The sequence below is a fragment of the Mauremys reevesii genome, linkage group 5 (assembly GCF_016161935.1).
Source record: "Mauremys reevesii isolate NIE-2019 linkage group 5, ASM1616193v1, whole genome shotgun sequence".
NCBI classification, from domain to species: domain Eukaryota; kingdom Metazoa; phylum Chordata; order Testudines; family Geoemydidae; genus Mauremys; species Mauremys reevesii.
The window spans coordinates 2345050-2372295 of NC_052627.1; the positions used below are offsets into that span (position 1 = coordinate 2345050).

Genomic DNA, 27246 nt, shown 5'->3' on the forward strand with positions numbered 1-27246 from the left:
ACCCTGCCTTTCTGCTTGGTGTCCAGGACCACAGTGGAGTTTGTTTTGGAGGTGTCAGTGGTGTGTTGAATTCTGAGGAAATACACCCCCAATGCCATGTACACATCAGCCCAAGTCCCGCCCTGGCCCAGTTTGGCGCTGTGTTGGGGATATGAAGCCCTGCTGGGTGAGGATGTGGGGTCAGGATGATATGGGAGCCTAGTTGCTACATTTAAAATGGCACCAGCCAGGATAGGCTCACTGAATTCCTGCCAGACAGCACTAGGCACAATGGACCAGGTCTGCATCAGGCACAGGAAAATATATGGCCCAGACACACACTGCTGAGACCAGGTGGGAAGCTGAGAACAGGCATGATCAGTGCATACACCACGTGTAGAGTGCAGAGACTGGGCTGGGAATGAGCACATGCAGTTCATGGCACATGCTCACAAGTGCTGAGCTGGGCTGGGGAGCTGACAACAGCCACGCTTGGTGCATGGCAGAGGCACACACTGCAGAGATGGGCAGAGAGCTGGAAATGGCAGATCTGGAGCATGGCTCACTACACAGGCATACCTGGCAGCTGAGAACGGGCAGACTCCGTGCACAGTACAAGCACCACAGAAGGACGGATGAAAACACGCTCTGAGATGAACGAAGCTGTTCCAGGCTGCATTCCTCGCCATGGGCATTCTCCGTCGGCTGAGAATGTTTGAATGAGATGAACTGGCAAGGTCACACCTCGCTAAACCTCGTCTGACTGATGGCTGAGAAGAGCTCCTTTCCCATACGCTAGGGCAGGGGGTCTCGAGCTTCATTGCACCACCACCCCCTTCTGACAACAAAAACCACCACAGGATCCCAGGAAGGGGGACCAACGCCTGAGCCCGCCCAAGCCCCACCACCCCAAGTGCAGGGAGCCCAAGCCCAAGGGCTTCAGCCTATAACCTGAGCCTTGCCGCCCAGGGCTGGAGCCCTTGTCCCCGGGCCCCAGCAAGTCTGAGCCAGCCCTGGCAACCCCATTCCCCACCTTGGGCTTCCAACCCACAGTCTGAGAACTGCTGCCCTGGGGAAGGGACAGCTGGCAGTTCAGATCTGGGCTAGGCACTCACATCACCATGCGCCCGCTCTTTCCTGCCTCCAGCTGGTCCATGGCCCCTCCAAGCGCACCAGGGTCACAGAGCGGTGAGGAGGAGGTGGAGCTGGCAGGGTGTGCACGTGGAGGAGGAGGAGGAGGTTTTGTCTGTCATGGCAGTGACGGGGGAGTATGTGGGAGGTTGGAGCAGTAGGGGGAGGTGGGGAATGGGAGGGGCTTTGCAAGTTGGGAGGGTCATGGTGGGAGTTCTACCCCATGGCCAACCTTTGCCCCTTAGGGCTGTGCTCTGACACAGCTACTGAGCTCTGAGGGACCAGTGCAGCCCTAGACGACGACCCCTGTCAGCAGAAGGGACCCTAAGCACTGTTCTTGTGACTAGAGCGTTGATGAAGAACTGGGTTTCCAAAAACTATTCTTCCACAATCTCTCACTGCTCATCCTCCAAGAGACATTTGCTCCCTGGGAGCTCAGAAAACAGAGCAAAACCACAAAGAGAGGGAAAGTTGGGCACCTTCCCTCCAGTGGCATTCGGGGGTGGGGGGGTAGTGGAACCATTTGTGCCACTCCCCCTCACCTACAAATACCCCTAGCCCCCACAATTAGTTTCCACGGCTGCTGCACCAAGCCGAAGGGGAGGGCTCCAGGGTTCCCCTTCCCTCCACTGTTTCCTGCTGGGAGAAGGAACCCAGAACTCCTGTCCTTCCCCATGTGACCTCCGCCAGCCGTGGGGAAGGGGCTCCAGGCTTCCCAGAATGCTGCTGCTTCCAGGGGAAAGGGAAGGGCAGCGCAGTGCAGGAGAGTGGGGGGGGGGACATGGAAGTGGGTCAGAGCTGTGCAATGGGGAATATAAGGGGGGCTTCAGCGCTGGCCCCCCAAAAACTCCTACATCCATGACCCTCCATTTCTGTCCTCTTCAAAAATGTCCCCCCGTTGAGTCCATGCCAGTCCCTGCACTATTCCTACGTCCTCTCCCCAGCTTCTCAGCCTGCAGGGCCACCACCAGTGCCCACCCCTATGTGAGCAGACGGCTGGGGAGCGAGGAGCAGGCTGTGCTGGACAGGCAAAGAACTGAGAGACAAGGAGAGGACTCAGGAGCAGTGAAGGTGCTAACATGCAGCCTGTGCATTCTAGGGCTGGGGCAATCATTGCCAAGGAGCCAGAGGCCACGGAGGGGGAGAGCTAGGCTGTGTACACAGGCTGCTAAGAAACTTTTTTAAAAAGCAAGGAAACTTCCCCAAATGTCATTAACGCAGAGTTAAGGTTGCCCACTGTGCCTCGGGCCTTCCAGAATGTGGAGTTCAGCTACACACAGGCCTCTGACAACTAGGAACTGAAGAGTTAAGGAACATGCCACCCCCAAAATGCAACCCGAACTGTGTGCTCTTTGCACAATGCCCGAACACCCCAGTAGTACACACTGTTCTCACAGGTTAGTAACTAGTTGTATAGCGCATGGGAGCCCCGGTCAGAGCCAGGATCCCATTGTGCTGGGTTCTGCACACAGAGCTGTCCCTGCCACAGAACACTTCAGGGACAGAGCACATGGGCACTGTAGGACAGTTGGAGGCCTTCTATTTGCAGAGGCACAACATGGGTTTAGGTCATGCATAGTGAAGAGGAGCTCCCCACACCTGGCCTACACTCACACACTCAGCCCACTCCACAGACTTGCAAAATGTTACCACCCCTTCACCCTTGCATTCAGGATGCCTTCTGAGATAGTGCCTTCATTCACCCCTCAATAGGCCCCAGAGAACTCATCACACATGGCACCAGGCTGCAGACAATCCCCATGGCAAGACAAACTTGTGCACTTCTACTGACACAACCTACAGAACTCAGAACCGAAATGGGGCACGCTTGATCCCTCAAGGTACACATGGCCCTTTCATCATATCAGTCACACCTCTGTCCAGCTGCACCAGTTAACCCCTCCACTATTCTAGCAAACACAGCTGGAGAGCATGCAAATAAATGCTGCAACTCAAAGCTGTGGAACACAACACAATAGCCTGTTCTCTCAGTCCAGGGGCGGCTCTAGGTATTTTGCTGCCCCAAGCACGGCAGGCTGGCTACCTTCGGCAGCTTGCCTGCGGGAGGTCTGCCGAAGCCGCGGGACCAGCGGAGCCTCCGCAGGCAAGCCGCCGAAGGCAGCCTGCCTGCCGCCCTCGCGGCGACCGGCAGAGTGCCCCCCGTGGCTTGCTGCCCCAGGCACGCGCTTGGCGTGCTGGGGCCTGGAGCCGCCCCTGTCTCAGTCCTTCCTCATGCCTCCTTATTATGGCACCTCCTTTACTTAATCATTCTCAGTGGATATTGCCAGCGCCAGGAGGCAGAGTTAAGGTTGTGCTACGAGTGTGGCACATACTTTGTATTTCCTGAGGTTTCAGCTTAGCCACTCACTGCATTCTAGAAGGGCACATGGCAGCACTACGCTGCTCCAGAGCAGGCTGCCATGAAGCTGAGACTGGCATTCAGAACTGAGTCCATGATTATGGAAGGCCCATAACTGAGAGCCTTCGCTTCTGGGCAGATGATATTTTGCTTCTTAGGCCTCCCTTTCACCTTACTTTAAAAATCATAACACACCACTACGATCATCGTCTCTCCATCCCCATTCTCTCTAAGGGGCACAATCGAAGATGCTGAGTGAGTTCTCTCTCCACAAGCAGTGAGCAGACTCTTACAACAGGGTGCAGATAGACGACCTGGGAGCTGAGATTTTGGAGCCACTGTCTTTGCTGGCAGCAGTAGCATTCCTGGCACTGGCAGATGTATTACTGTTAGCGTTGCAGGCTGGAGCGGTCGAGCCTACACCACTTTCGGGAGCTGCATGTTCTTGCTGATGTTTCTGTGTGGTCTCTCCTTCTGTTAACCAATCCAAGAGGCAATGATGATGTATTTGGGAAATGCAGTTAAATGCTTTTGACAATGAGGACTCCCTTACAGATAGGCTAGGGAGACCTTGCTCTTACTAGAATAAGAAGGGATGCACATCCACAGTAAAGCTCCTGTGCTCTCCTTCCACATAAACTACACAGGAAAGGTGGTAGCTTCTGGGCACTGACCGATAAAACAAGACTACTTAGCACTCTTCATCCACAGCTCCCCTAATGCTGTACAATGACGGGTAAGCAGCAGTGCATCCCTCCCTCTGCAGTGCTGCGCTGGGGGGTGCGTGTGTGACACAGGGGGCCCTGACTGTTAAATGAGCCTAGTTCAGGGATCCATGGGTGAGACTAGCTCACTCCTGCAGACCTCAGCCTTACACTGGCTTTGGTTCTACTCAACTGCCAGTCCCACCTAAGCACTGGCTGAGTTCCAGCCCATTGGCGCCCCTGATGCCCTGGCAGCCGTGGTCAGCAGGCCAATGGCAGAGAGGGAGGTGCTCAGATGGCAGCCAGCTTGCCTAGCATGAGAGCTAGCATGATCATGCTCACATTCTGCAGCGAGGAAGACAGCCTGCTTGTCTTCCTCTAGACAAACACAGACGATAGTGTCATACAAATGGCTGCCATAGGTACTATTCAAGAAAGGGCATTCAAGTAAGGGAAGAGTGGCAGAACCGAGCCCAATGCGTTTAGCTGTGGCTTACTGAGCACCTGATTATACCACTAACTACTCTATGGCTTTGCCTTAGCTGGTTTTCCGGCCTGAGTGCTCACCGTCCATAGCACCTATGCCACACTGCATAGCATTGACTACAATATTTTCCAAAGAGAGACATAAATAGCTTCCTCTACCAAGACGCAATGTCTTACTCACCTGTAGCATGTTTTTCCTTTGTAGGATCTAGCTTGCACTGTGCTGGCTGTGGCGCTCTGGCTACGCTGGCAGCACCCTTCAGAACAAGAGAAATGCATTTGGCAGAAGCAAAGCAGAGCAAATCATTTGTAACATATAATTTGACAAAAGAAGCCCAGGAGTCCCAGCAGGACAAGGAGAGGGAGCTATACCAGGATATAGGCAGCAGCGGCTCCAGCACTCCAAGCTCGTGCCTGGGGTGGCAAGCCGCGGGGGGCACCCTGCCGGTCGCTGTGAGGGCAGCAGTCAGGCTGCCTTCGGCAGCTTGCCTGCGGGAGGTCCGCTGGTCCCACGGATTTGGCGGCAATTCGGCGGCGGGTACGCCGAATCTGCAGCACCGGTGGACCTCCCGAAGGCATGCTGTCGAATCCACAGGACCAGTGGACCTCCTGAAGACATGCCGCCGAATCCGCGGGACCGGGGACCTCCTGCAGGCGCGCTGCTGAATCCGCGGGACCGGGGACCTCCTGCAGGCTGCCGCCGAATCCACGGGACCGGGGACCTCCTGCAGGCTGCCGCCGAATCCACGGGACCGGGGACCTCCCGCACGCGCGCCGCCAAATCCGGCAAGACTCACCAGCCAGCACCCAGGAAAGAATTCTCTGTAGTAACAAACAACCAGATGCCTAAGCCACTGCCAACTATTGGGATGGACTATCAATTATTTTGCTTATTGCTAGGAATACTGTAGTTATTTAGTAGATCTTGTAGTAACTTAGCTTAATGAAGGCAAAGCCAGAAGGGAGGATTTGTGAACCTAACACTCTGTGTCCTGAACCTGACATTCTGTGCCCTTTTTCTTGGAGTGTGGGGGTGAAAGTCTGTGAAAAACAGGCAGTCTGGAAATATGTACACCTGCCAGACAGGTTTCAGAGTAGCAGCCGTGTTAGTCTGTATCCGCAAAAAAACCCAGGAGTACTTGTGGCACCTTAAAGACTAACAAATTTATTTTAGCATGAGCTTTCGTGAGCTAAAGCTCACTTCTTCGGATGCTTTAGCTCACGAAAGCTCATGCTAAAATAAATTTGTTAGTCTTTAAGGTGCCACAAGTACTCCTGTTTTTTTTACCTGCCAGACAAACGACCTGAAATCACAAAACTTTGAATCCTGTTTTGGCATACCTTGTAACCTTTGCTTTTGCTCCATTTGATCATCTATGTAATACTTTTCATTGGCATGTTTTTGTAATTTTGGGGGTATAAAAGAGGAATTGGGAGTCTGGGTCAGGCGGATCGCTTTGTGGACACATTGAGAAGATCTCCAGCCACAGACGGAAAGCTGGCCACTGGAAATCTGTTGTTGAATCGCCCAAAGACTGCTCCAAATTCCTGAGGGGTAATGATCCATGGGGTGCTCTATAACCTGTTGTGTTTGTGTGTGCTTGAGACTAAACAAAGCAGTGACTTTGAGTAAAGGTGTTCTAATGGGAATACTGGAGATTAATAAAATACTGGCTTTCAGTAAAAGCATTAGGTTTTGATTTGTTTGTGCCAGCTATATAGCAGACAGAGGTCCTGCATCTCCCTGGTCTGTCCTGATACCGACTCACAAAGAGTAAAGTTACCGCATGCTTTGGTGTCAGTGGAATTCCAGGTAACAAGGGTTACCAGAGCTTTGGGTTCGAGGGGAACCTCGGTAACAACGCCACTAGGGGCAAGAACTGAAGGGCTGTTGAATTCTGGGTCTGCAGCCTGGAGCGGCTCATGCAGCTGGAGAGACGCAGAGACTGACAGAATCACAGTACCTGCTCACTGTTCACAGATTCCTCTACGCCAGTGCTTCCCGAACCTGGTACTTAGGCGACCCACCAGCTGCATTTGGTCTTTTTGGGGACCCACCTGTATGTAGGTATAGCTGCTGTTTACTATTTTTTAAAGTTTCATTCAAACACAAAAGAAAAAAAGGAAAATACAAAATCCCCTCTGCAGCCTGGCCCACAACCCCTCTGCTCAGCTCCCCAGAACTCCCTTGGTCTCACTTGGGAAACCTGCCTTTCTGTAGCCCCAGCCCACCCCACTCACGCCATGGTCGGGCCACGATTCCTACCAGGCTGTACCTACTGACTCTATTGCCTGGCTCTGACCGCTTCCTCCATGCTGTTGCTGCCCAAGTTCCACTCCCCACATCACTCTCTGGGGAAGAGAGGAGCGGGGAGTTGCCTCTGGGCGTGCACAGCCCACCTGGTCCCTTCTTGCAACCCACTGGTAGGTCAAGACCCACTGCTTGGGGAACACTGCTCTAAACAGCCTGCCTCAGTTTTAGTTAGAGGGAAAATACTGCTGGTCCAGTACTCCAGCAGTGGGGGAGGGTTAGGTTGGATATTAGGAAACACTTTTTTCACTAGGAGGGTGGTGAAGCACTGGAATGGGTTACCTAGGGAGGTGGTGGAATCTCCTTCCTTAAAGGTTTTTAAGGCCTGGCTTGACAAAGCCCTGGCTGGGATGATTTAGTTGGGTTTGGTCCTGCTTTGAGCAGGGGGCTGGACTAGATACCTCCTAGGTCCCTTCCAACCCTGAGAGTCTAGGATTCTATGATTCCTGCTGTTCACAGTGTCCTCCAGCAGAACTGCCAAGCTGAAGAAATCAGAAATCACGAGACTGCCCCTAAAGTTATTTTTAAAACACCATCTCTTGTGGTTTTTCGGGCTGTCCTTTGATTTGCTGCACTCTCCCTACCCCTCCTCAGCGCACGGGGACTGTTGCCCACTCTCCCAATTAGCTGGCTGAGGGGTTTCTGGCTGTGCTGCAGGGGTTCTCACCTCACATCCGCTTGTCCCCAGCCAGCCTCACCTTGCCTCCTTCTGGGGTTCTTCACCTCCTCTCTCCTAGGCCTGGGGGATTACAGTGGGGTCCCCTCTCCCCTTCCAGGCTGGGGGGGGCTGCTCCAGGGGGTCTTCATTCCCCCAGTGTCCCTGTGCAGGTGAGCGCTGCAAAGGGGACGTGGGAGGAGCAGAACCACCCTGTCCCTGTGGCTCACAGGAGGAGAGGGGTGGGGGCCTTGAGCCACCCGCTGGGCTCTCCCTCCCGCGTGTGAGAATACTGTCAGGCTGCTCTGATTGGTTATTCTGTCCCAGGAGGTGGGCAGCCAATCAGAGGGCTCAAACGGGCTGACGCTTCTCACATCATCCCCAGATTGGCTCCAGCTCCAGACCCTGCCCAAATCCTGTCACGGTGCAAAACTCAGGAGAACTGGCAACCGTTTGTCTCTGCAGCATCACCAGCCCCAGCTGCTCCACATGCGTGGGGCAGACTCCTCTGTAAAAACCCAGGACATGAAAAGAAGATTAGCCCCTGGTTTTGGCCATCCCTGTGTTAGGTGAAGCTCCCAGGCCGCACTGTATGTGGGAGTGTGACAGTGACAACGTACAGCGAGCGAGGCAGGGTTGGGCCAGGCGGCAGGAGCTCTTGCTAGATGCCCTAACTGAGTCTGGGGCCCCGTTGCTCTTGGCACTTGTACAAACCCCCAGGGAGAGAGGGGCTGCCCACAGGATTATTACAATAAAGAGCTGGCCGTCCAGTGCAGAGCACGGTGCTGAGTTGGGATGTGGGAGCTGGAACTGAGACCCACCAAAGTCATCTCATGTGGGGGTCACCAGCCATTTAACCCTTGTGCGGGCCAGGGCTCAAAATGCTGACTCACAGCCAGGGGCGGCTCCAGGCCCCAGCACGCCAAGCGCGCGCTTGGGGCTGCATGCCACGGGGGGTGCTCTGCCGGTCGGCAGGAGGGCGGCAGGCGGCTCGGGTGGACCTCCCCCAGGTATGCCTGCGGATGCTCCACCGGCACCGCAGGACCAGCGGACCCTCCGCAGGCACGTCTGCAGGATGTCCCCCGGAGCCGCTGGACCGGCGACCAGCAGAGTGCCCCCCGCGGCGTGCCGCCCTGCTTGGGGCGGTGAAATTGCTAGAGCCGCCCCTGCTCACAGCCCTACATTTCTGTAGCTCATTATTAGCAAGGCCCAGAGCCAGCCCCACCTTGGAGAATGAGGCTGCTCTCTGGGAGAAGGTCTGACCTTTCCAGAGCTCAGACACTGTCTCCCGTCTCACAGACAAAATCTCCCAGACACTGCACTCAGGCTCAGGCACGCTCTGCCAGCCAAACCTGTTCTTACAGGGACAGATCCCATTAACCATAAAAACATTCAAAATGCCAAACGCAAATATTAGCATAAGTGCCAAAGGATCTTCTAAAGACAATGGTTTGGACTATAAAACCATTCCAAAATGCCTGCAGGGTCCTACCCCTAACTAACTGCATATGTGTATATATGTACATATTCACCCCCACACGGCTCATTAGCAGGGTTCAAACCCCAGCCATTAGATCCATAGCACAGACCTCTTACGCTATAGGAGTGATGGCTTGGGAGAAAACATGCTGGTATCCTCTGTGTCAGCGATTTTCAAACTGCAGGTCCCCGGGTTCCTGCCCAATGGGAGCTGCGGGGAGGGTGCCTGTGGGTGAGAGCCGCACGGAGCCTCTTGCACACTTCCACCTAGGAGCCGGACCTGCTGCTGGCTGCTTCCAGGGTGCAGCATGGTCCACGGTGTCAGGACAGGCAGGAAACCTGCCTTAGCACCCCCGCTGCGCCGCTGACCGGGAGCCACCCAAGGTAAGCCTTTGCCCCAACCCTGTGCCCCAATCCCCTGCCCCAGCCCTGAGCCCCCCCAAACCTGGAGCCCCCTCCTGCACCCCAAACCCCACATCCCCAGCCCCATCCCAGAGCCTGCACCAGAGCCAGCCCAGAACCCTGACCCTCCACCAACACCCCAACCCCCTGCCCCAGCCCTGAGCCCCCACCAACCCAGAGCCCTCTCCCACTCCCCAAACCCCTCATCCCCCAGCTCTGCTGGGTCACAGGCATCAACAATTTTCTTCAACTGGGTTGCCAGAAAAATAGTTTGAAAACCACGTGGACTAGTTGTCCTGTCTCAGCCCCACCCACACAGAGCCAGGGGGTTACAGCAGGAGGAATGGCAGGTATCAGATCTGGTAACTGCGCTGAAGTTGCAGCTCTTCATAGATTCAGCTTCATTTTGTGGCAATACTGTTCTGTCACAAACGTTAAGAAAAAGGAATAATACTAATAGGAATTGAATGAGGGCTGGGGATGATTCAAAGACTTTGGGTTTACAGCAAGAATCTGTCTTCTGCTTCTGGTAGGAGTTCCACTTACTTGTGATTGCCCACCAGCTTTCCTCTGTGTGGCCTCAGGGTGCCAATACAAATATCTGTAAAAGGGAGAGACATAACCTGGATTTACATGGTAAGCACTATGAGCCTTAAAATGTAAAATTCCTGCACATTTTACCCTCAGCCTGAAGCAGAAAGCACAGCTGAAGAGACCTCATATCCTCCAAAGGCCAATAGGATCAGCACCCACAATGCATTTTCCCTGGCTTTCTTCAGTCTCATTTCAAAATGTCCCAAGCAATGGGGCTTCCCTTCCTGCCTTTGGGAGACTATTCCGCAGCCCCAACTCTCACTGCAGGAAGCTTCCCCAGAAATTTACCATTCTAGTGTCAGCTCAGACCAGCTGAAACAAGCCCTAGCTGCCTCACCTCTGCAGGTAGGAATTGACTTTGCAAGGTAGCGGCGAGTGTGTGCCCTGTCCTCCTTCTGGTAGCCACTTGACGGATGTGTCAACCCCAAACCCAACATGTCCTTCAGCTCCTGAAGATATTGGCATCCCCTGTTCAGATGAGACAGCCCAGGAGAGTGCCAAGGAGCCCAGCCACCTGCTCCCCTGGCACTCACCACTGCAGCCTTGAATGGCTGCAGCCCAGCCTTGGTTGTTGTGGTTGTCATGGAAGTAGTGGCTGCCCTACTCCTTTGTAAAACAAATACATGAAAACCCTGCCAAGCGCATTTCAGCCAGAAAAGCTTTGGGAATGGAAACAATCGCCACAGACTCCAGCTCTTAATTACGCTCTAGCTCCCCGAGAGTCAGGGGTTATTTTTAGGCTACAAGGCTCAGGCCAAACAGCTGGTGGTGTGTAGGATGTGGGGGGCTGTTTCCATCTATAACTTTCTCAAACAACTGTCCTGCCAAAAGTATCTGCAGTGGCTGGTGGAAGGTGAACAGGAAATCATACTAGACACTATTGTGCAACAAGGGAAACAATAGCTGGAGCTCATCATCTGTAAAACAAAAAGCAGCCTCTGGTACTAGAAGGAGGAACCTTCCCCTAGCAATGGATGCTGGCCAAAGTGAGCCCTGATGTAAGTGGGTGCAGCTCTGCCTGAGGACACTGGATTTGCAGTGACTCCCCCACAGGCTGGATTTGGTCCCAGTGAGCGGTTTGGAATGAAGGGTTCTGGGCCCAACCCTCTGGGTGCAAGTGTAACCCACACATCTTCTGGGTGTGGTGCTCTGTCCCATCTAGTGACACCGAGACCACTTAGAGAGGGAGAGAAAATGAATCTGCTCTACAGCCTTAGCTACCAGCCAGTTGGATTTTAGCTCATGCTGTAGACGCTCATGCACTAAGCTCCAGAGGGTCCCCGGTTTGATCCTGTCCAATGATGACTGGGGTCTGTCAGCGTTACACAAGTCTATTGGTCTCACAGTGCATGGGAGAGCAGAATCAGGCCAACTATTCACCTAGAGGAATAAGAAACAGTGGGGGGCAAACTGGTTAAGATAAAATAAGCAGCCACCCAAAGCTCCAACCAAACCAGTTTTGACGGGAGGGGGGTGTCCACACCTCATCCCAGAAGGAAGAAAAGTGTAAATATACACCCTTTTCTACAAAGGGACAATGGCTGCTGCCTGTCTGCGCTGCAGGGCTTGCAAGCAGTAGCTGTGGGCAGGGGCGGCTCTATAAATTACGGCGCCCCAAGCACGGTGGCGCGCTTCGCCGCCCTTCCCCGGTCCCGCGGCCGGGGCAGAAGTGTCTGCGGCGGGTGCGCTGGTTCGCGGCTCCAGTGGAGTATCCGCAGGCACGCCTGCGGGAGCTCCGTCCAAGCCGCGGGACCAGCGCGCCCACCGCAGTCATGCCTGCGGGAGCTCAAGCGGAGCCGCGGGAAGAGGGGACCTCCCGCAGGCATGACTGCGGAAGGTCCGCCGGAGCCAAATGCCGCCCTGCCCCGACAACGCTGCCCCACGCGCCTGCTTGGCGCGCTGGGGTCTGGAGCCGGCCCTGGCTGTGGGAGTCAGTGACTCTCTTCAGTGTCCTGGAAATGGGAGCAGAGCTAGGGGGATGAGGTACCAGATATTCCCCCAGTGCCATCAGGCAGGTCACACAGCAGCTGATGGAGCTATGTGAGGGCTGGTGGGCATCCCTGGGCCAAGGTCTGCTCCAGTAGGGTACCCACCAGGTCCAGAGCTAGGTTGCTTATTGCAGTCCCTTACCTTAGCTAAGATGGGCCTGAAGGATGACCCCAGAGCAGGCCTGGTGACCTTCCATGAGGAGCAGAGAGCTTGTAATGGCCAAGATTTTTAAGGCCAGAAGGGACCACTATGATCATCTGGTCTGACCTCCTGCATGACACAGGCCATTGGATTTCCCTGAATTAATGGTCAATGCTAAGGACACATGCCTATTTCTACTGCTTAGATTTAATGTAATGAGTAAGTAAAATGGCAGGTTTCCATTGGAGTTATCCCACCCCAGAGACAATTGCTATCAGTTTGTCCCATATATTCCCTCTTGTAGGGCCTGATCCAAGCCTATGGAAGTCTAAAGGAGACTTTTCATTTGTTTCCATGGGCTTTGGATCAGGTCCATAATGGCAAGTGAGTTTTCTCCAATCAACACCTTTATCATTCCTTTCTGATGCAAGGTGCTCAGAGAAAATGAAAGCAATTTGGCTGAGGAGTATGAAGACAGGGAGGGAGAAAGGGCAGGGAGAAAGGGCTGGACAGAACGAAGTGTGACTATTCTAATCCCTTTTCTTAGAAAAAACATGGTTGTGCTTTAGTAAGAGTCTGCTAGCCCTGCCCAGAAAGCCAGAGAATGCAAGAAGCATTGCTCCATCTCCACCCATGAACCTCTCACCAGCCATACATACCTACAAACGCTTCCCATTGCCACTTCCACACTTGGGTGTCTAAAGTTAACCTAAATCTGGATTTGTCTACGTCTACGCTACAGCCTATGTCGGCAAAACTTATATCACTCAGGGGTGTGAATATTCCACCCCCCCGAGCGACAAAAGTTACAGCGACATAAGTGCTGGTGTGCACAGCACTATGTCGGCAGGAGATCTTCTCCTGCTGACACAGCGTCTACTGCTCATGGAGGTGTTCTTTTATCCTGTCAGCATAGAGCATCTTCACCAGACACGCTGGGGCAGTGCAGCTGCATCGGTACAGCTGTGCCACTGCAACGTTGTACATGTAGACATGGCCTTAGACTCCTAAGTAAGAGTGAACTGATGTCCAGCAGCTCCTACTGAGCCAGGAATCATTCTCATGGCTAAGGCACATTCATGGCAGGTGAGCCATTGTGACACTGAACCAGCAACAGTTAAACAACCAGCAGGCTAAATGACCCAAAAATCAACCTTTAAGAACATGGAAAACTATTGAAATGGTAATTAGGGCCATTCCTTGTGGATAGTTATCAAAGCCATGTTAAATAAACCTGTATTGTTAGAGCATTAAAAATAGGTACCAATTGTATTTGTCTGTGTTTACCTATATCTTGTTAGAAGATTAACAATGTGATCCAATTAGCTTGTAGATGCTAAACTTCAGTTCCTATCGGTAATGTCTGTTACTATATTCTATTGATTCAGAGATCCAAAAGGAATGTTAACTTTAGATGAAACTTGGGTGTAATAATATCATTGTCTATATATCTCTTTGAAGTTTGTGGTAAACTGTTTATGAACTGTTTGAATGGTTAATTACCTTATGCTAATGAATGCAGCTAGTTACCAATGTGTGCCTAGGAAACAGAGATTTACTTCAAAGCAACAATGTGTATTACTTATTCTTCATCCAAGAGATGCCTGCTGTGCTGTCTGCTGCCAAGAGGCTATCATAGCCTGCTAGAGAACTCTACACAAACTCTAGCGCTTGGTCCTTACCATCTCAGATCTGCTTGAACTTTGTTGTGGCAGTTTAAGTCGCAAGACTGAGATCTCCAGGTCCACGTGGATTATCCCGCTAATTCTCATGGAAGAGTTTGAGCACTTGCAGTGATTCTCAACCAGGGTTACATGTACCCTGGGCATATACAGGTCTTCCAGGGGGTACATCAATTCATCTAGATATTTGCCTAGTCTTACAACAGGCTACATTAAAAAGCAATAGTGAAGTCAGAACAAATGAAAATTTCATACAGATAATGAGTTATTTATACTGCTCTATATACCATACACTGAAATGTAAGTACAGTAATTATTTTCCAATTGACTTATTTTATAATTATATGGTAAAAGTAAGCAATTTTTCAGTCACAGTGTGCTGTGACACTTCTGTACTTTTATGTCTGATTTTGTAGGCAAGTAGTATTTAAGTGAGGTGAACCTTGGGGTATGCAAGAGAAATCAGATTTCTGAAAGGGGTACAGTAGTCTGGAAAGGTTGACAACCACTGGTCTATTGAACTATAACTGAATGAATTGATTCTGGAAGGACTTCTGCAAATCAAGTATCAGAGTAGCTGTGTTAGTCTGGATCTGTAAAAGCAGCATTTAGCCGTATGGAGTGGAAATCCATTAACCTCATGAAGAAACTTGCACAAGTTTTACAGGACTCTTTGCTGCTTTTGCAAATCAGCAGCTCACCATTTCTACTACGAAACTGACCTAAGAATTTTATTCATATCTGTATGTATAATGATCTTTTAACCATAGTAACTCTTTTCTTTTTTAATAAATCTTAGTTTAGTTCATAAGACTTGGCCTTAAGTGTGTATTTGGGTAAGATCTGAAATATACATTGACCTGGTGGTGGGTAATGCACCCAATCTCTTGGGATTGGTAGAACTTGATATTAGTGAATAAGATTTTATGTAATCCTCACCATATTAGACTTGGATGTCTGGTTGGGAGCCAAAGGATGCATTGCTTAAGGGGAACTGTATTTTAGCTTCGTGGTAACCAGTAAGGTATTGCAGAAGCGGTTTTCTAATTATTGGACTAAACCACCAGTTTTGGAAAGCGTCTACCCTGTTCTTTTCAGTTTGCCCTGATTGAGCATTCTCAGTGTGGCCCCTCCAGTGACCATGGTCACAGCCATACTTTGCAGTATTGGGTGCTAATGCTACAGATAAATGCCTGACGCCAGCCCCTCTTCCCACTGACATCAATAGCAAACCACCTTACCTTTTCTGGACCAAAACAATGCCTCACAGCAAACCTCTTGGAAACTGGTGACACCTGGGATAAAAATCAGTGGGGAGGAAAAAGAGTGACCATGGCTTAGGGTGAGCAAACCCCCAGTAGGCATTAAAGCTGCCTAGAATCCATGTGGATGATGCTCAGTCTAACAAGAGAGAAGACTAACACAATGTAAGCTTGCTGTGTCTCCGGGCCAGGGCGTCCCCTGTGGCGGCATGGCGGTTCAGGACACCCGCCAGATGAAGAGGTTGGCAGCCCACAAATGATAGTTCAAGCTACCGCGTGCAGGTTCAGCATGTTAACGGGCAGTCTATATTCTTGGCCTCCTAGGGTGAGGGCTGAGAACTTAAACCTTCATGGGCTCCGGCCTCCTAACTGGAGCAGCCAATAAGAGTTGATGGCTCAGGCTTCCTAAGATGAGAGCTGAACAAACAAACAAACAGGTAGCATTTCCAGCCACTGGCCTAAAGGTTAGAGCACACCCAGATCTGCGTATGGGGCTGGGGGTAGGTGGACCCGGATCCACCCTGCTCCACCAGGTCCCACCCCAGGGCCCTAGAGGTGGTGTGGGCCCTGCCACAGGGTGAAGGGTAAAACATGCCGTCTAGGAGAACCGTCTTTTCAAAACGCAAACATAAGACACATGCAAGACCCCCACCCCCTCTTGGCCCCATTCTTGCTCCTCCTCTCCCCATGAGGCCCTGCCCCCTGGCCAGACCAGAAGCCGGAGCTGGGCAGTGGTAAGAGCTGCCCAGGGAGCCGGAACATTGTGGGAAGCCCTGGACCCTCCATCTGCCCTGGGCAGGGCCTTGTGGGGGGCAAAGAGGAGCAGGAGGCAGGGCCTTGTGGCAAGGGGGGGGCTAAGGCCACCTCAACCTGCCGCCCCCCCCCGGCCCCCAGGAGAGGCTGGTGCTGCCCTTGAGCCTCAGGCAGGCATGGATCAGTGCCACAGGGAATCCGGGACACATTGTGTCCCAGGGTGATTCAGCCTGGGACTGGGACTTGAAATGTACATTCTGGGACTGAGCTGCCTAATTAGGGACGGGTGTTCACCCTAATGTGATTGCTGCCTTGCATCCTGGCAGCACCACCGGACCCAAGTCTTGTTTTCCTGGGCTACTTCCTGCCAGCTCTGGCAGGTGCTGCTTCATCCCCGCTGGGACCTGGCTCTCAGCCTCACAGTCAGGCACCCTGGGGTTGTCCGGCTCCTGGGGCAGCAGGTCACCTTTCCTCCCTGCTGCTGCTTGCAGGCTCAGCTGAGGGCTCAGCTTCCTGGAATGGAGGTTTGCCGCCTTGCCTGCACTGCACTTCCTGCGAGGGAGTAGGGTGAGCTGAACCCCTCTGTGCTGGAGGGAGGCCACGCTGCTTCACTATACACAAGAAGACTTCTAGCAATGCTGAGTTTGGTGACTGCCCGCATGTGAGGTCCAGACTGAAGAGGGATATCCCAGAAATAACTGTACTCAGCCTGCCCTCTGTTTAATCCAGCCTAGGGCATTTTCAGCCTACATGATCATTAAGGTAGTGTCAAAACTGGCAAATGAGGGATTCATTTTGTTACTGCACCTGCCTAGCCAAAGTAGAACACTGATAGCAAAGCCAAGCTACTGACAAAGGGATCAGGTACCCACGATAATATGCCTTCACGGCAGGAACAAGAGCAAATACCGTTGTATTAGCAGCACAAGAATAACTGAGCTAGCTTCAATGTGGGACAACTGCAATACACCCTACCTGGAACTGCTTCAGGAGAAAAAAGAATTCACAGATATATTGACTCCCCTAGGCTGGATGAACAGACAGCTGGGCTTACGGGCAGCCACTACCCGAAAATGGTAATCATGCTGCCACTGCCACTAAGACAGACCCCTAGCTGTAAGAGGCAGACTGTAAACTATGCACTCCACTGTTGCCAACTCTCCTGATCTTATTGTAAGTCTTGCAATAGTTGGTGTTTTTCTTAAAGGCCCAGCTACTGGAGCCATGGGATTACACATCAGAATTCCAGATTTCAGCGTCCAAAAAAAGGTTCTAGCCCCTGTGATTGTGAAGAAAAGCTTGACACCAAGACTCCTGCAGGCTGCTTCACCAGGCAGCCAGGAGACACAGCCCACAGTTGGTATTGCTAAAACCCCTGGGATTTGCGGGCCTGGCTCGTGATTGGGACGGCTCAGGACTGGCACCGGCGAGGAGTGGCAGGCCCAGCCACAGCTCAGACAGTGCCGGTGCTGGGGAAGGGCTGGCTGAGATACAGCATGAAGCAGACACTCCACAGCAAAGCCCAGCTCATCCATTGTGTGGTGACAAAAGGGCTCTCATGGAGCGAAACAGGCCTCCATGCTCAGAGCACTCATCCCCCTGTAATTTCATCACTGGGGAGTGCAGTTCCCCAAGGGCTCCCTCCACTCCACTAACTCCCCTGGGTTTGGGGGAGCTTGGCCCTTCCTGCCTCCTCACGGGCTGCTCTAACGAGCACTCAGTGGGGCCACCGGAGGGGCTGGTGCCAGGCTGGGAGTCTGTGGGGCTCCAGGCCTGTCCCACCAGAATGGGGAAGCACCAGATGGCAGAGAGGAATTGTCCCATGGGCAGTCTCCTACCAGCCTCCTCCTTCCAGCAGGGAGAACTGGGGACAGAGCAGGGAAGGGGGGAGCCTGCTGCTTCCAGCCCTCCCTCCCTCCAGGGGAAAAGGGAACCATGTCCCTCCTGCCCCCTGCAGGATCCGGGGCAGTCGAGCAGCACCGTCCCCTGCTGTCCATAGAGAGGGCGGGTGGGAGCAGGAGGGCTGAGCCCCCACACAGCTCCACACGGCAAACGCACATGCAGGGCTGCTGGGGGACACATTTATTCCCTTGCCCCTGCTCCCTGTGCTGAGCTGTCCCATCACGCACCACGATGCAATGTCACTACATGACATCACCTTCGCCTGGGATGCCATGCACCCTCCAGAACTGGTGACCTCCCTTGGTTCACCTCTTTGAACCCATTCACATGCTTTATTACGTAATGGGTCCAAGCCGAGCTCGCAGTCTCGATTGCGGGTAAACACGCCCGTTGCCCATCCTACCCATTACAACTAATTGTATCAGCTGGAAAGTGAACACCTGCCTCTGCCCCAGGATTTGCCATAGGCCCATCGGCAGCTCTAGGAGCAGGGCCATGGAGGTGGTGCACCCAAATAAGAATGTCTTATATAAAGATCAGAACATGGCCAATGAAATTATTGTATTTTATGCCTCTGGCAAGGCATTTATGGTGCTGGCTCCTGTTATGTGCTCAGATCCCACTGTCCACGGGCAGCTGGCAAAATTAATGATATGCATTTTTCTTAACTTTCGGGAACCGACTACTTGTCCCAATGGACTGAGCTAACTTTCAGCTACTGGAGATTCCTATGAAACCCAGCCCTGACCAAATGTTATGAAATGAGTGCACCCATTAAAAACTCCTTGGATCTCAACCTGCGTGAGGCCCCATGCCCAGTCACCCCAGATCTGCATTTCTGGGCTACTGCCTTGCAGTTTAGATTCTAGGGGCCTCCTTTACTGAAGATGTCATGTACTTTTCGAGGTGTCTCTGGAAAGGGGTAAAGAGTAAATCTGAGCCTGTCAGATAAGAGAAGTATCAAATAGCCCCATGCAGATACTCTCTGGGTTACAGCCTGTGAGAACGGAGGGCTCACTCCCATGTATAGACTCAAACAAACAGCAATTGTTGGGTACAAAGTACCCTGCCTTTTTGGAAGAGTATTCAATTTGGCTTCCATATTGCCTCCCATTATCCAAGACAACAACTTCTCTGGACACACTAGGCTTCCCCACTCCCCTCGCTGCATAATTTAGAACAGCCTGTGAAACACGGTGGGGAAGCTACAAGCCAGAGCAATGGTTTGAGGATTCCCAAACTAAAGCTGGCCAAATGTGTGTCCGACACGCCAATGAGGACCAGAACCTTGGTGAGCTCAGCCAACACTTGGGCCAGCTGGTGACTATGAAATCAGGTCATTCACAGAGCTGGGGAGCCGACAAACCTCTCTCTGGCTCCTGAGGATATTCATCGCAGGAATGTGAGTGAGGACCCCAGCGTTTGTTGGAGGACAGGGTCATTTGGAGAGACCTTTCTGAAGTCTGACTGCTGAAGCAAACGCCAGCCCATGTGACTCAAAGTACAGATAGTTTATGAACCCTTTCAAAAATGGATTCCCGTCAGGGTCACACAGCCCTGCTAAGAACTGAACACAGAGAGAACCATTTGTTCTCTCTCTCTCACTCACACACCACACACTTCCTTCTGATGTACAGATTCCAAGGCGAGAAGGGACCACTGTGATCATCTACTCTGACCCCCACGTAGCACAGGCCAGAGACCTGCCTGCAAATAATTCCTTTTGAACTAGAGCAGATCTTTAAAAAAAAAAAAAAAGTATCTTTATAACAGTCAGGTTTCTCTTCTCCTGTTTTCTCTTGGAGGATTAACTTGGAGGACTGGAGAACCAGAGCAGTTATGACATCACAAGGCCTAGCTATACCAATGGTACCTGTAGGGGAGACATGCTGCACTGGTGCACATCATGACTTTGTTGATTCCATAGTGAGGTATGTTGCAGCATGAGAAGAGTTTCTGACAGGAGAGGCACCAGCCAGATGTGGACTATAATACTCTGACAGCCCCTCGCCCAACATCCTAATCCAGCCACAGGGGCCTTTCGCACTAGCCCACCAGGAGAGAGACAAACTCCAATGCCATGACAAGAAGGAAGAGCTGTCCCTTGGCCTTGAAACCATGCAGCTGGACAACAAAGCTGGACAACAAACTGAAGTCCAGTTGCCACAGTAACTCCCTTTTATGCTTCCCAGAAACCAAAATGGCAGCTGTCTGAGGTCAGTTGCTAAGTGGAGCATTTTATAAAAGCTTCACCCTGTTTTATAGTTATTATTGATTTTTAGCCTTCTGTATTTCTGAAGTGTCACAGCCAGCACTTGGTGTCACTGCCATGGCTCTGGCAGCAAGAAGTCTGTGGATGGTTGTGAGGGCTGCAGTTATTTTAGCACAGCCAATCTGAGGCATTTGCTGAGATTTCCTGGCTCACTCCAGATTGTTTTTATAGTGTCCCATTCAGGTTCCATTAGGGGATTGTTAATCTGAGTGATTATTGCTCATCTCTGTCACCAGGTTAGTGCTATATAAATACACTACTTTTTAAATGCCTATTTTCATAAGTGTGTAATTTTGGCATCTGGAGAGAGCAGCCTTCACGCACAGAGTTAGACAGGCAGAACTGCAGGGTCTCACTGCGTGGATGAAATAATGTTGGAGGGAGGAGGGGTTTAGGTTGATTAGGAACTGGAGGACCTTTTGGGACAGGAGGAGCCTATACAGAAAGAATCGGCTCTACCAAAACAGAATTCTATTGCTGGCATGTACAATTACAAAGGTTGTAGAGGATTTTTTAAACTAAAAGCCAACACATGCAGAGGACCACATGGTTTGGACAGACACATGCCTTAGGGGAAGATTTATTAAAGGGGATACTCTAGAGAAGAGACTAGAACTTGATAAAGCACAGGTAGGAACTGAAGAGAAACACTGAAACAAAAGAGTCCCATTCAATTACATCACATGACGGAAGACAACTAAATACTCACAAATTTTATAAGTGATTGTATACAAATGCAACAAGTCTAAAGCCCAAGATGGGTGAATTTGCATGCCTGGTAGTAAATGAGGATACTGATATAATAGGTGTGACGCTGGCACACCAGGTGCCAGCTCATGCCAAGACTGCTAGACCTCACTGAACACTGACAATGCAGGACTGGAAATCAGTCTGGCTCACCTGTGTGTTAGCATTGTCAAAACAGATGTTGAGTTTGTAAGAATGTGTTTAGTGTTTAGACTTGATGAAATGCTTGTAGGACGTCTGTAGCCCATGGTATAAAGTTATATTGAGTATTTGCATTGAAAACCTCTCTAACTATGTAACTCCCCAAACAGGAAAGAAGCATTAATTATCAAAAAAGGACTGTCTGTGACTCCATGTTAAGCCTGTTACAGTGCTTGAGGGTCCTACACCAAAGGCCCTTAAGCAAAGTAAGCAGTTGTAGGATAAGAGGGAAGGTCTTCCCATGATTAAAAGATAGGAAACAAAGTGTAGGAACAGATGGCCAGTTTTCACAATGGAGACTGGTAAATACTTGGTTGGTGCAATCTAAGTAGAGAACACACAGTTTGGGGGTTGTGCCCTGGTTTGTAGCAGTCTGTCCTGAGGTTGGTACTCATGTCTAGTCACTCTAGACAGCTTGACAATATGCATCACAGAAACTTGGTGGGATGATGCTAATCAATGGGACACAGTAATACCAGGTTACAAAATACACAGAAATTACAAAGTAGGTCACGTTGGTAGGGGAGTAGCACTATATCTGAAAGACAGAACTGTGTAAAATCCAGTAAAAATCTTAAATGAATCAAACAGCGCCATAGAATCTCTATGGATTATGCTTGAGCAATAAGAGTACAGCAGTCGGAATATACTATTGACCACCTCCCAGGAGGGTGATGGTGATTGTGAAATGCTCAGGGAGATAAGAAAAGCTACAAAAACAGAAAACGCAATAATAATGGGGGATTTCAACTATCTCCATATTGACTGGAATGACACCCCAGGATGGGATGCAAAGATAACATTTCTAGACACCATTAGTGACGGCTTCTTGGAGCAGCCAGTCCTGGAACCCACAAGGCGAGAGGCAATTCTTGATTTAGTCCTAAAAGATGCACAGGATCTGGTCCAATCGGTAAATATAGTTGAACTGCTTGCTAATAGCGACCATAATGTAATTAAATTTAATATCCTATAAGGGGGGGAAATACAAAAGAAACCCACCACAATAGCATTTACCTTCTAAAGGGGGAATTACACAAAAAATGAGGTGGTTTGTTAAGTGGAAATTTAAAAGAACAGTCACAAAAGTGAAATGCCTGCAAGCTGCCTGGAAACTTTTTAAAAACATCGTAATAGAGGCTCAAATTGTATATATACCTCAAATAAAAAAAAGTAAGTGGACAAAAAAAAAATAAAATAAGAAGGCCACCATGGCTAAACAAGAGAGTAAGAGAGACCATTAGAGACAAAAAGGCATCCTTTGAAAATGAAAGTCAAATCCTACCGAGGAAAATAGAAAAGGACAAACTCTGGCAAGTGAAATCTAAAAGCATAATTAGGCAGGCCAAAAAAGAATTTGGCAAGCAACTAGCAAAAGACACAACAGCTAACAGCAACATTTTTTAAAGTGCATTAGCAGCAGGAAGCCTGCCAAATAATCAGTGGTGGGGGTTGTGGGAGGCACACTCAAGGAGCACTCGAGGAAGACACAGCCATTGTGGAGAAGCTAAATTAATTTTTTGCATCAGTTTTCACTGCAGAGGATGTGAGGGAGATTCCCACATGTGAGCCATTATTTTTAGGTGACAAATCTGAGGAACTGTACCAGATTGAGGTGTCGATAGAGGAGGTTTTGGAACAAAATGATAAATTCAACAGTAATAAATCACCAGGACCAGATGGTATCACCCATGAGTTTTGACGGAACTCAAATGTGAAATTGCAGAACTACTAACTGTGGCTTAGAATCATAGAATCATAGAATCTCAGGGTTGGAAGGGACCTCAGGGACCCCCTGCTCAAAGCAGGACCAAACCCAACTAAATCATCCCAGCCAGGGCTTCGTCAAGCCTGACCTTAAAAACCTCTAAGGAAGGAGATTCCACTACCTCCCTAGGTAACCCATTCCAGTTCTTCACCACCCTACTAGTGAAAAAGTTTTTCCTAATGTCCAACCTAAACCTCCCCCTCTGCAACTTGAGACCATTGCTCCTTGTTCTGTCATCTTCTACCACTGAGAACAGTCTAGATCCATCCTCTTTGGAACCCCCTTTCAGGTAGTTGAAAGCAGCTATCAAATCCCCCCTCATTCTTCTCTTCTGCAGGCTAAACAATCTCAGTTCCCTCAGCCTCTCCTCATAAGTCATGTGCTCCAGCCCCCTAATCATTTTTGTTGCCCTCCGCTGGACTCTCTCCAATTTATCCACATCCTTCTTGTAGTGTGGGGCCCAAAACTGGACACAGTACTCCAAATGAGGCCTCACCAGTGCTGAATAGAGGGGAATGATCACATCCCTCGATCTGCTGGAAATGCCCCTACTTATACAACCCAAAATGCCATTAGCCTTCTTGGCAACAAGGGCACACTGTTGACTCATATTCAGCTTTTCGTCCACTGTAACCCCTAGGTCCTTTTCTGCAGAACTGTTGCCCAGCCATTCGGTCCCTAGTCTGTAGCAGTGAATGGGATTCTTCCGTCCTAAGTGCAGGACTCTTGTAACCTATTAGTTAAATCTATAGCTGTACCAAATGACTGGCAGATAGTTAATGTCATGCTGACTTTTAAAAAAGTCTTTAAAGGTGATGCTGGCAGTTACAGGCTGGGAAACTTAACTTCAGTACCTAGCAAATTGGTTGAAACTATAGTAAAAGAACAGAATTATCAGACACACAGATGAATATGTTACATTGGAGAAGAGTCAACGTGGCTTTTGTAAAGGGAAATCATGCCTCACCAATCTGTTGGAATTTTTTGAGGGGGCCAAAAGAACATGTGGAGAAGGGTGATCTAGTGGATATGGTGTACTTGGACTTTCAGAAAGCCTTTGACAAGGTCCTACACCAAAGGCCCTTAAGCAAAGTGAGCAGTTGTAGGATAAGAGGGAAGGTCTTCCCATGATTAAAAGATAGGAAACAAAGTGTAGGAACAGATGGCCAGTTTTCTCAATGGAGACAGGTAAATAGGGTGTCCCCCAGAACCCCAGGGGTCTGTACTGGGACCAGTGCTGTTCAAGAGATACATAAAAGATCTGGGAAAAGGGGGGAACTGTGAGGTGCAAAAGTTTGCAGATAATACAAAATTACCCAAGACAGTTAAGTCCAAAGCAGACTGCAAAGAGTTACAAAGGGATCTCACAAAACTGGGTGACAGGCAAGAAAATGGCAGATGAAATTCATTGTTGAGAAATGCAAAGTAATGCACATTGGAAAATACAATTCCAATTATATGTATAAAATGATGGGATCTAAATTAGCTGTTACCACTCAAGAAAGAGATCTTTGTGTCACTGTGGATAGTTCTCTGAAAACATCTGCTTAATGTGCAGTGGCAGTCAAAAAAGCTAACAAAATGTTAGCAGCCATTAGGAAAGGGATAGATAATAAGACAGAAAATATCATAAAGCCTCTGTATAAATCCATGGTACCCCCATATCTTGAATACAGTGTGCAGTTCTGGTCACCTCATCTCAAATAAGACATATTAGAATTAGATGAGGGCTATGGAACAGCTTCTGTATGAAGAGAGATTAAGAAGACTGTGACTGTTCAGCTCAGACAAGAGATGACTAAAGGGGGATAAAGGTCTATAAAATCTTGACTGGTGTGGAGAAAGTGAATAAGGAAGTGTCATTTACCTCTTTTCACATAACACAAGAACCAGGGGTCACCCAATGAAATTAATAGGCCGTAGGTTTAAAACAAACACAAGGAAGTATTTCTTCACACAATGCACAGTTAAGTTGTGACAGCCAAAACTATACATAAGTTCAAAAAAGAATTAGATAAGCTCGTGGAGGGTAGGTCCATGGCTATTAGAGAAGATGGTCAGGGATGCGACCCCCATGCTCTGGGTGTCCCTAAGCTTCTGGCTGCTAGAAGCTGGGACTGGACGACGGGATGGATCACTCAATAAATTGCCCTGCTCTGTTCATTCCCTTTAAAGTGTCTGGCACTGGCCACTGTTGGAAGACAGGACACTGGGCTAGATGAACCATTGGTCTGACCCAGTGTGGCCGCTCTTATGTTCTTGAGTTAACACAGGGCTCATCTTTAAGGCTGACACCTTCAAAACTGAATGTTTAAGTTAGGTACCTAAACCAAAGTGATGAGAGTTGCTGAGAATAGCCCACTCCTCTGGCCTTCAATGCAAGTCACATGTACTCACCACCCAATTAGACCCCTACAAGTTAGGTGGCTACATATGGATTTAGTTGCCTACCTTTGTTTGAAAGCACCAGCCTTCCCCATATGGAGTGTTGTTCAGTGCCCCATTCCCAGCACTGGTTTAGAATATTGGCAAGCTAGACATGGCATGTGCACTTCCCTGGGCACCGCTTAGCATGGTTTTACAGACTGTTTTTTAACAGTGCTCTCTTTACATACAGATATCTAACCTGACTGCCACGCTGCTCACGCTGAGTATTCCCTCTCTCCAAAAGTGAGATTCAGAACAAGACTGGCACAACCAGCTTAAGGTGCTAGACATGGTCAAAGGATCTAACACCTTTATTTTGCGGGAGGAGTATTGCCATTGACTTCAATGAAGCCAGGACATCACCCATTGAGTTATATCCTACTCATGAGTATTTTCACTGAAATCAGTAGGACTGCTTGAGGAAGGTTGGCACGCTCTGCCCAGGAGGGACCATTAATGATACTGTACAGCTCTTTCAAGCTTCAAAGCAAAGAGATATTTGAAAAGGGAGTCATATCCCAGGCAGTACTAGCAGACAGTGCCTGCAAACAGGGTCACATTCAGGACAGTTTGTCTGCAGTTCTATTCTATCCCATATTGGTTCTTATCCTGCTCTCATCACTGTAATATCTGAATGACTTCCAGTTGTGCATTATGCCAATGATTAACATCTCTACTGTGTGGGGTTTTCTCTCATCACCTTCCCAGGGACAGAATTGTGTGTACAATGTAGGGCATGATTTTGGAAGGTTTTGTTTTGTTTACCAGTCCACGCTGCTCTGTGTTTGCATTAGAGAAGGCAGGGAGGCATAGTGCACCCGGTACTCAGAGCAGAAAGTGAGGAGGTTTGTGATGGCTCTTATCACCTGGAGGAGTTCATTCCACCATCTCAGACTGGCACCTGAGAAAGCGCTGTCTCTTGCACAGTTTTACCCTACTGAAGAGTAGCATGGTGCCTGAGGAGCAGAGCTGTCAACTGCAGCCAGCATCCCGCACCTTTAGACTCTTTTAGATATGCCATGGAACAGCTTGAAGATAGTGACTGAGATCTTCAATTTGCCTCACTATTCTTTGGGGAGCCAGTGTAGAAGCACAGGATAGGTCAGATGATTGCTGAAATCTGTGCTGAAAAGGAGATGTGTTGCAGTCTCCTTTACTAGTTGGAGTTTCCGAAGGGCTGATGGCTTCATTCCCATTTTCTTCCAGTATCCCAAGGAGACATGGAGTAGATGTAGTTTCACAGGTTGGCAAGCTTGCACTTAGAAATCATGTTTGTCAGAGCCCCTGGAAGTGCTGTATCCTGTCCCTCTGCACTGCACTACATAGGGACCCTATAACATATAAGGAGAACATTGTGACTAGAATAAATGTTACCAGATCTCCCTTGTGTAATGGCCCACAACAAACTGGGGCATGTTGTCATGTGAGCAAGCACATCCCACTGCTCTGGGAGGCAGCGGCTGACCTGGTCAGGAGTCTTGGAAATCACCAGGGCTAGCCACCAACTCCAAAGAGTTCTGTGAAGAGCAGGGAGAGGCAGCTGCTCCCCTGGTGCTGCCTGAGGCTCCTCAGCCCAGCTGTGCAGCAACAAAGGCAAAGAATGTGAGGGTGGCACAGGATGGCGTTGGCCGGGCACCGAGCCATTCGCTGCACGTAGCACGTCCCAGCGTTCCACGTACATACACAAAGGGAGCCCAAGGGGGTGGCGAGCTGGCTGGCGACGCTTGCCTAGAGCCAGAGCAGGAGAACACAGGCATTCCTCGCTCCCAGGCTGGGCTCAGCTCTCACCTCAGCACACCTGGACTGACAAACCCCCTTGTCCTGTTACTCCTGGGATTGGTATGGGGGAGATGGGAGTTTTGCCCCCTTCCTGCTGCCCTCTCCCGAGGGACTCCCTCCACAGGGAACAGCAGCTGGGGCATTCATCTCTTCTCCTCTAGCGTCCCATCTCTCCTGCGTCACTGCCGGGGGCTGAGGGGTGCAGTAGGGAAAGGCCCCTGAA

General features: G+C 50.2%; 1 protein-coding gene across 7 annotated transcripts; it reads right to left on the bottom strand.

Annotated features, from left to right (window-relative positions):
* Nucleotides 1-3273: 3273 nt before the first annotated feature.
* Nucleotides 3274-27246, bottom strand: LOC120406456. Of its 7 annotated transcripts, none has more exons than XM_039541350.1 (7): nt 27033-27246; nt 25444-26575; nt 13913-14119; nt 10438-10568; nt 10053-10107; nt 4841-4916; nt 3274-3943 (listed from the first exon to the last, which is right to left on the bottom strand). In XM_039541350.1, exons 3-7 carry the CDS (start codon nt 14081-14083, stop codon nt 3759-3761), a joined length of 618 nt encoding a protein of 205 aa, XP_039397284.1. In that variant the 5' UTR covers nt 14084-14119; nt 25444-26575; nt 27033-27246; the 3' UTR covers nt 3274-3758. The 7 variants fall into 7 exon arrangements, 3 of the variants coding, with proteins under 3 accessions (XP_039397284.1, XP_039397285.1, XP_039397287.1); XM_039541351.1 differs by lacking the exon at nt 27033-27246 and adding an exon at nt 26710-27025; XM_039541353.1 differs by lacking the exons at nt 25444-26575; nt 27033-27246 and adding an exon at nt 25269-25436.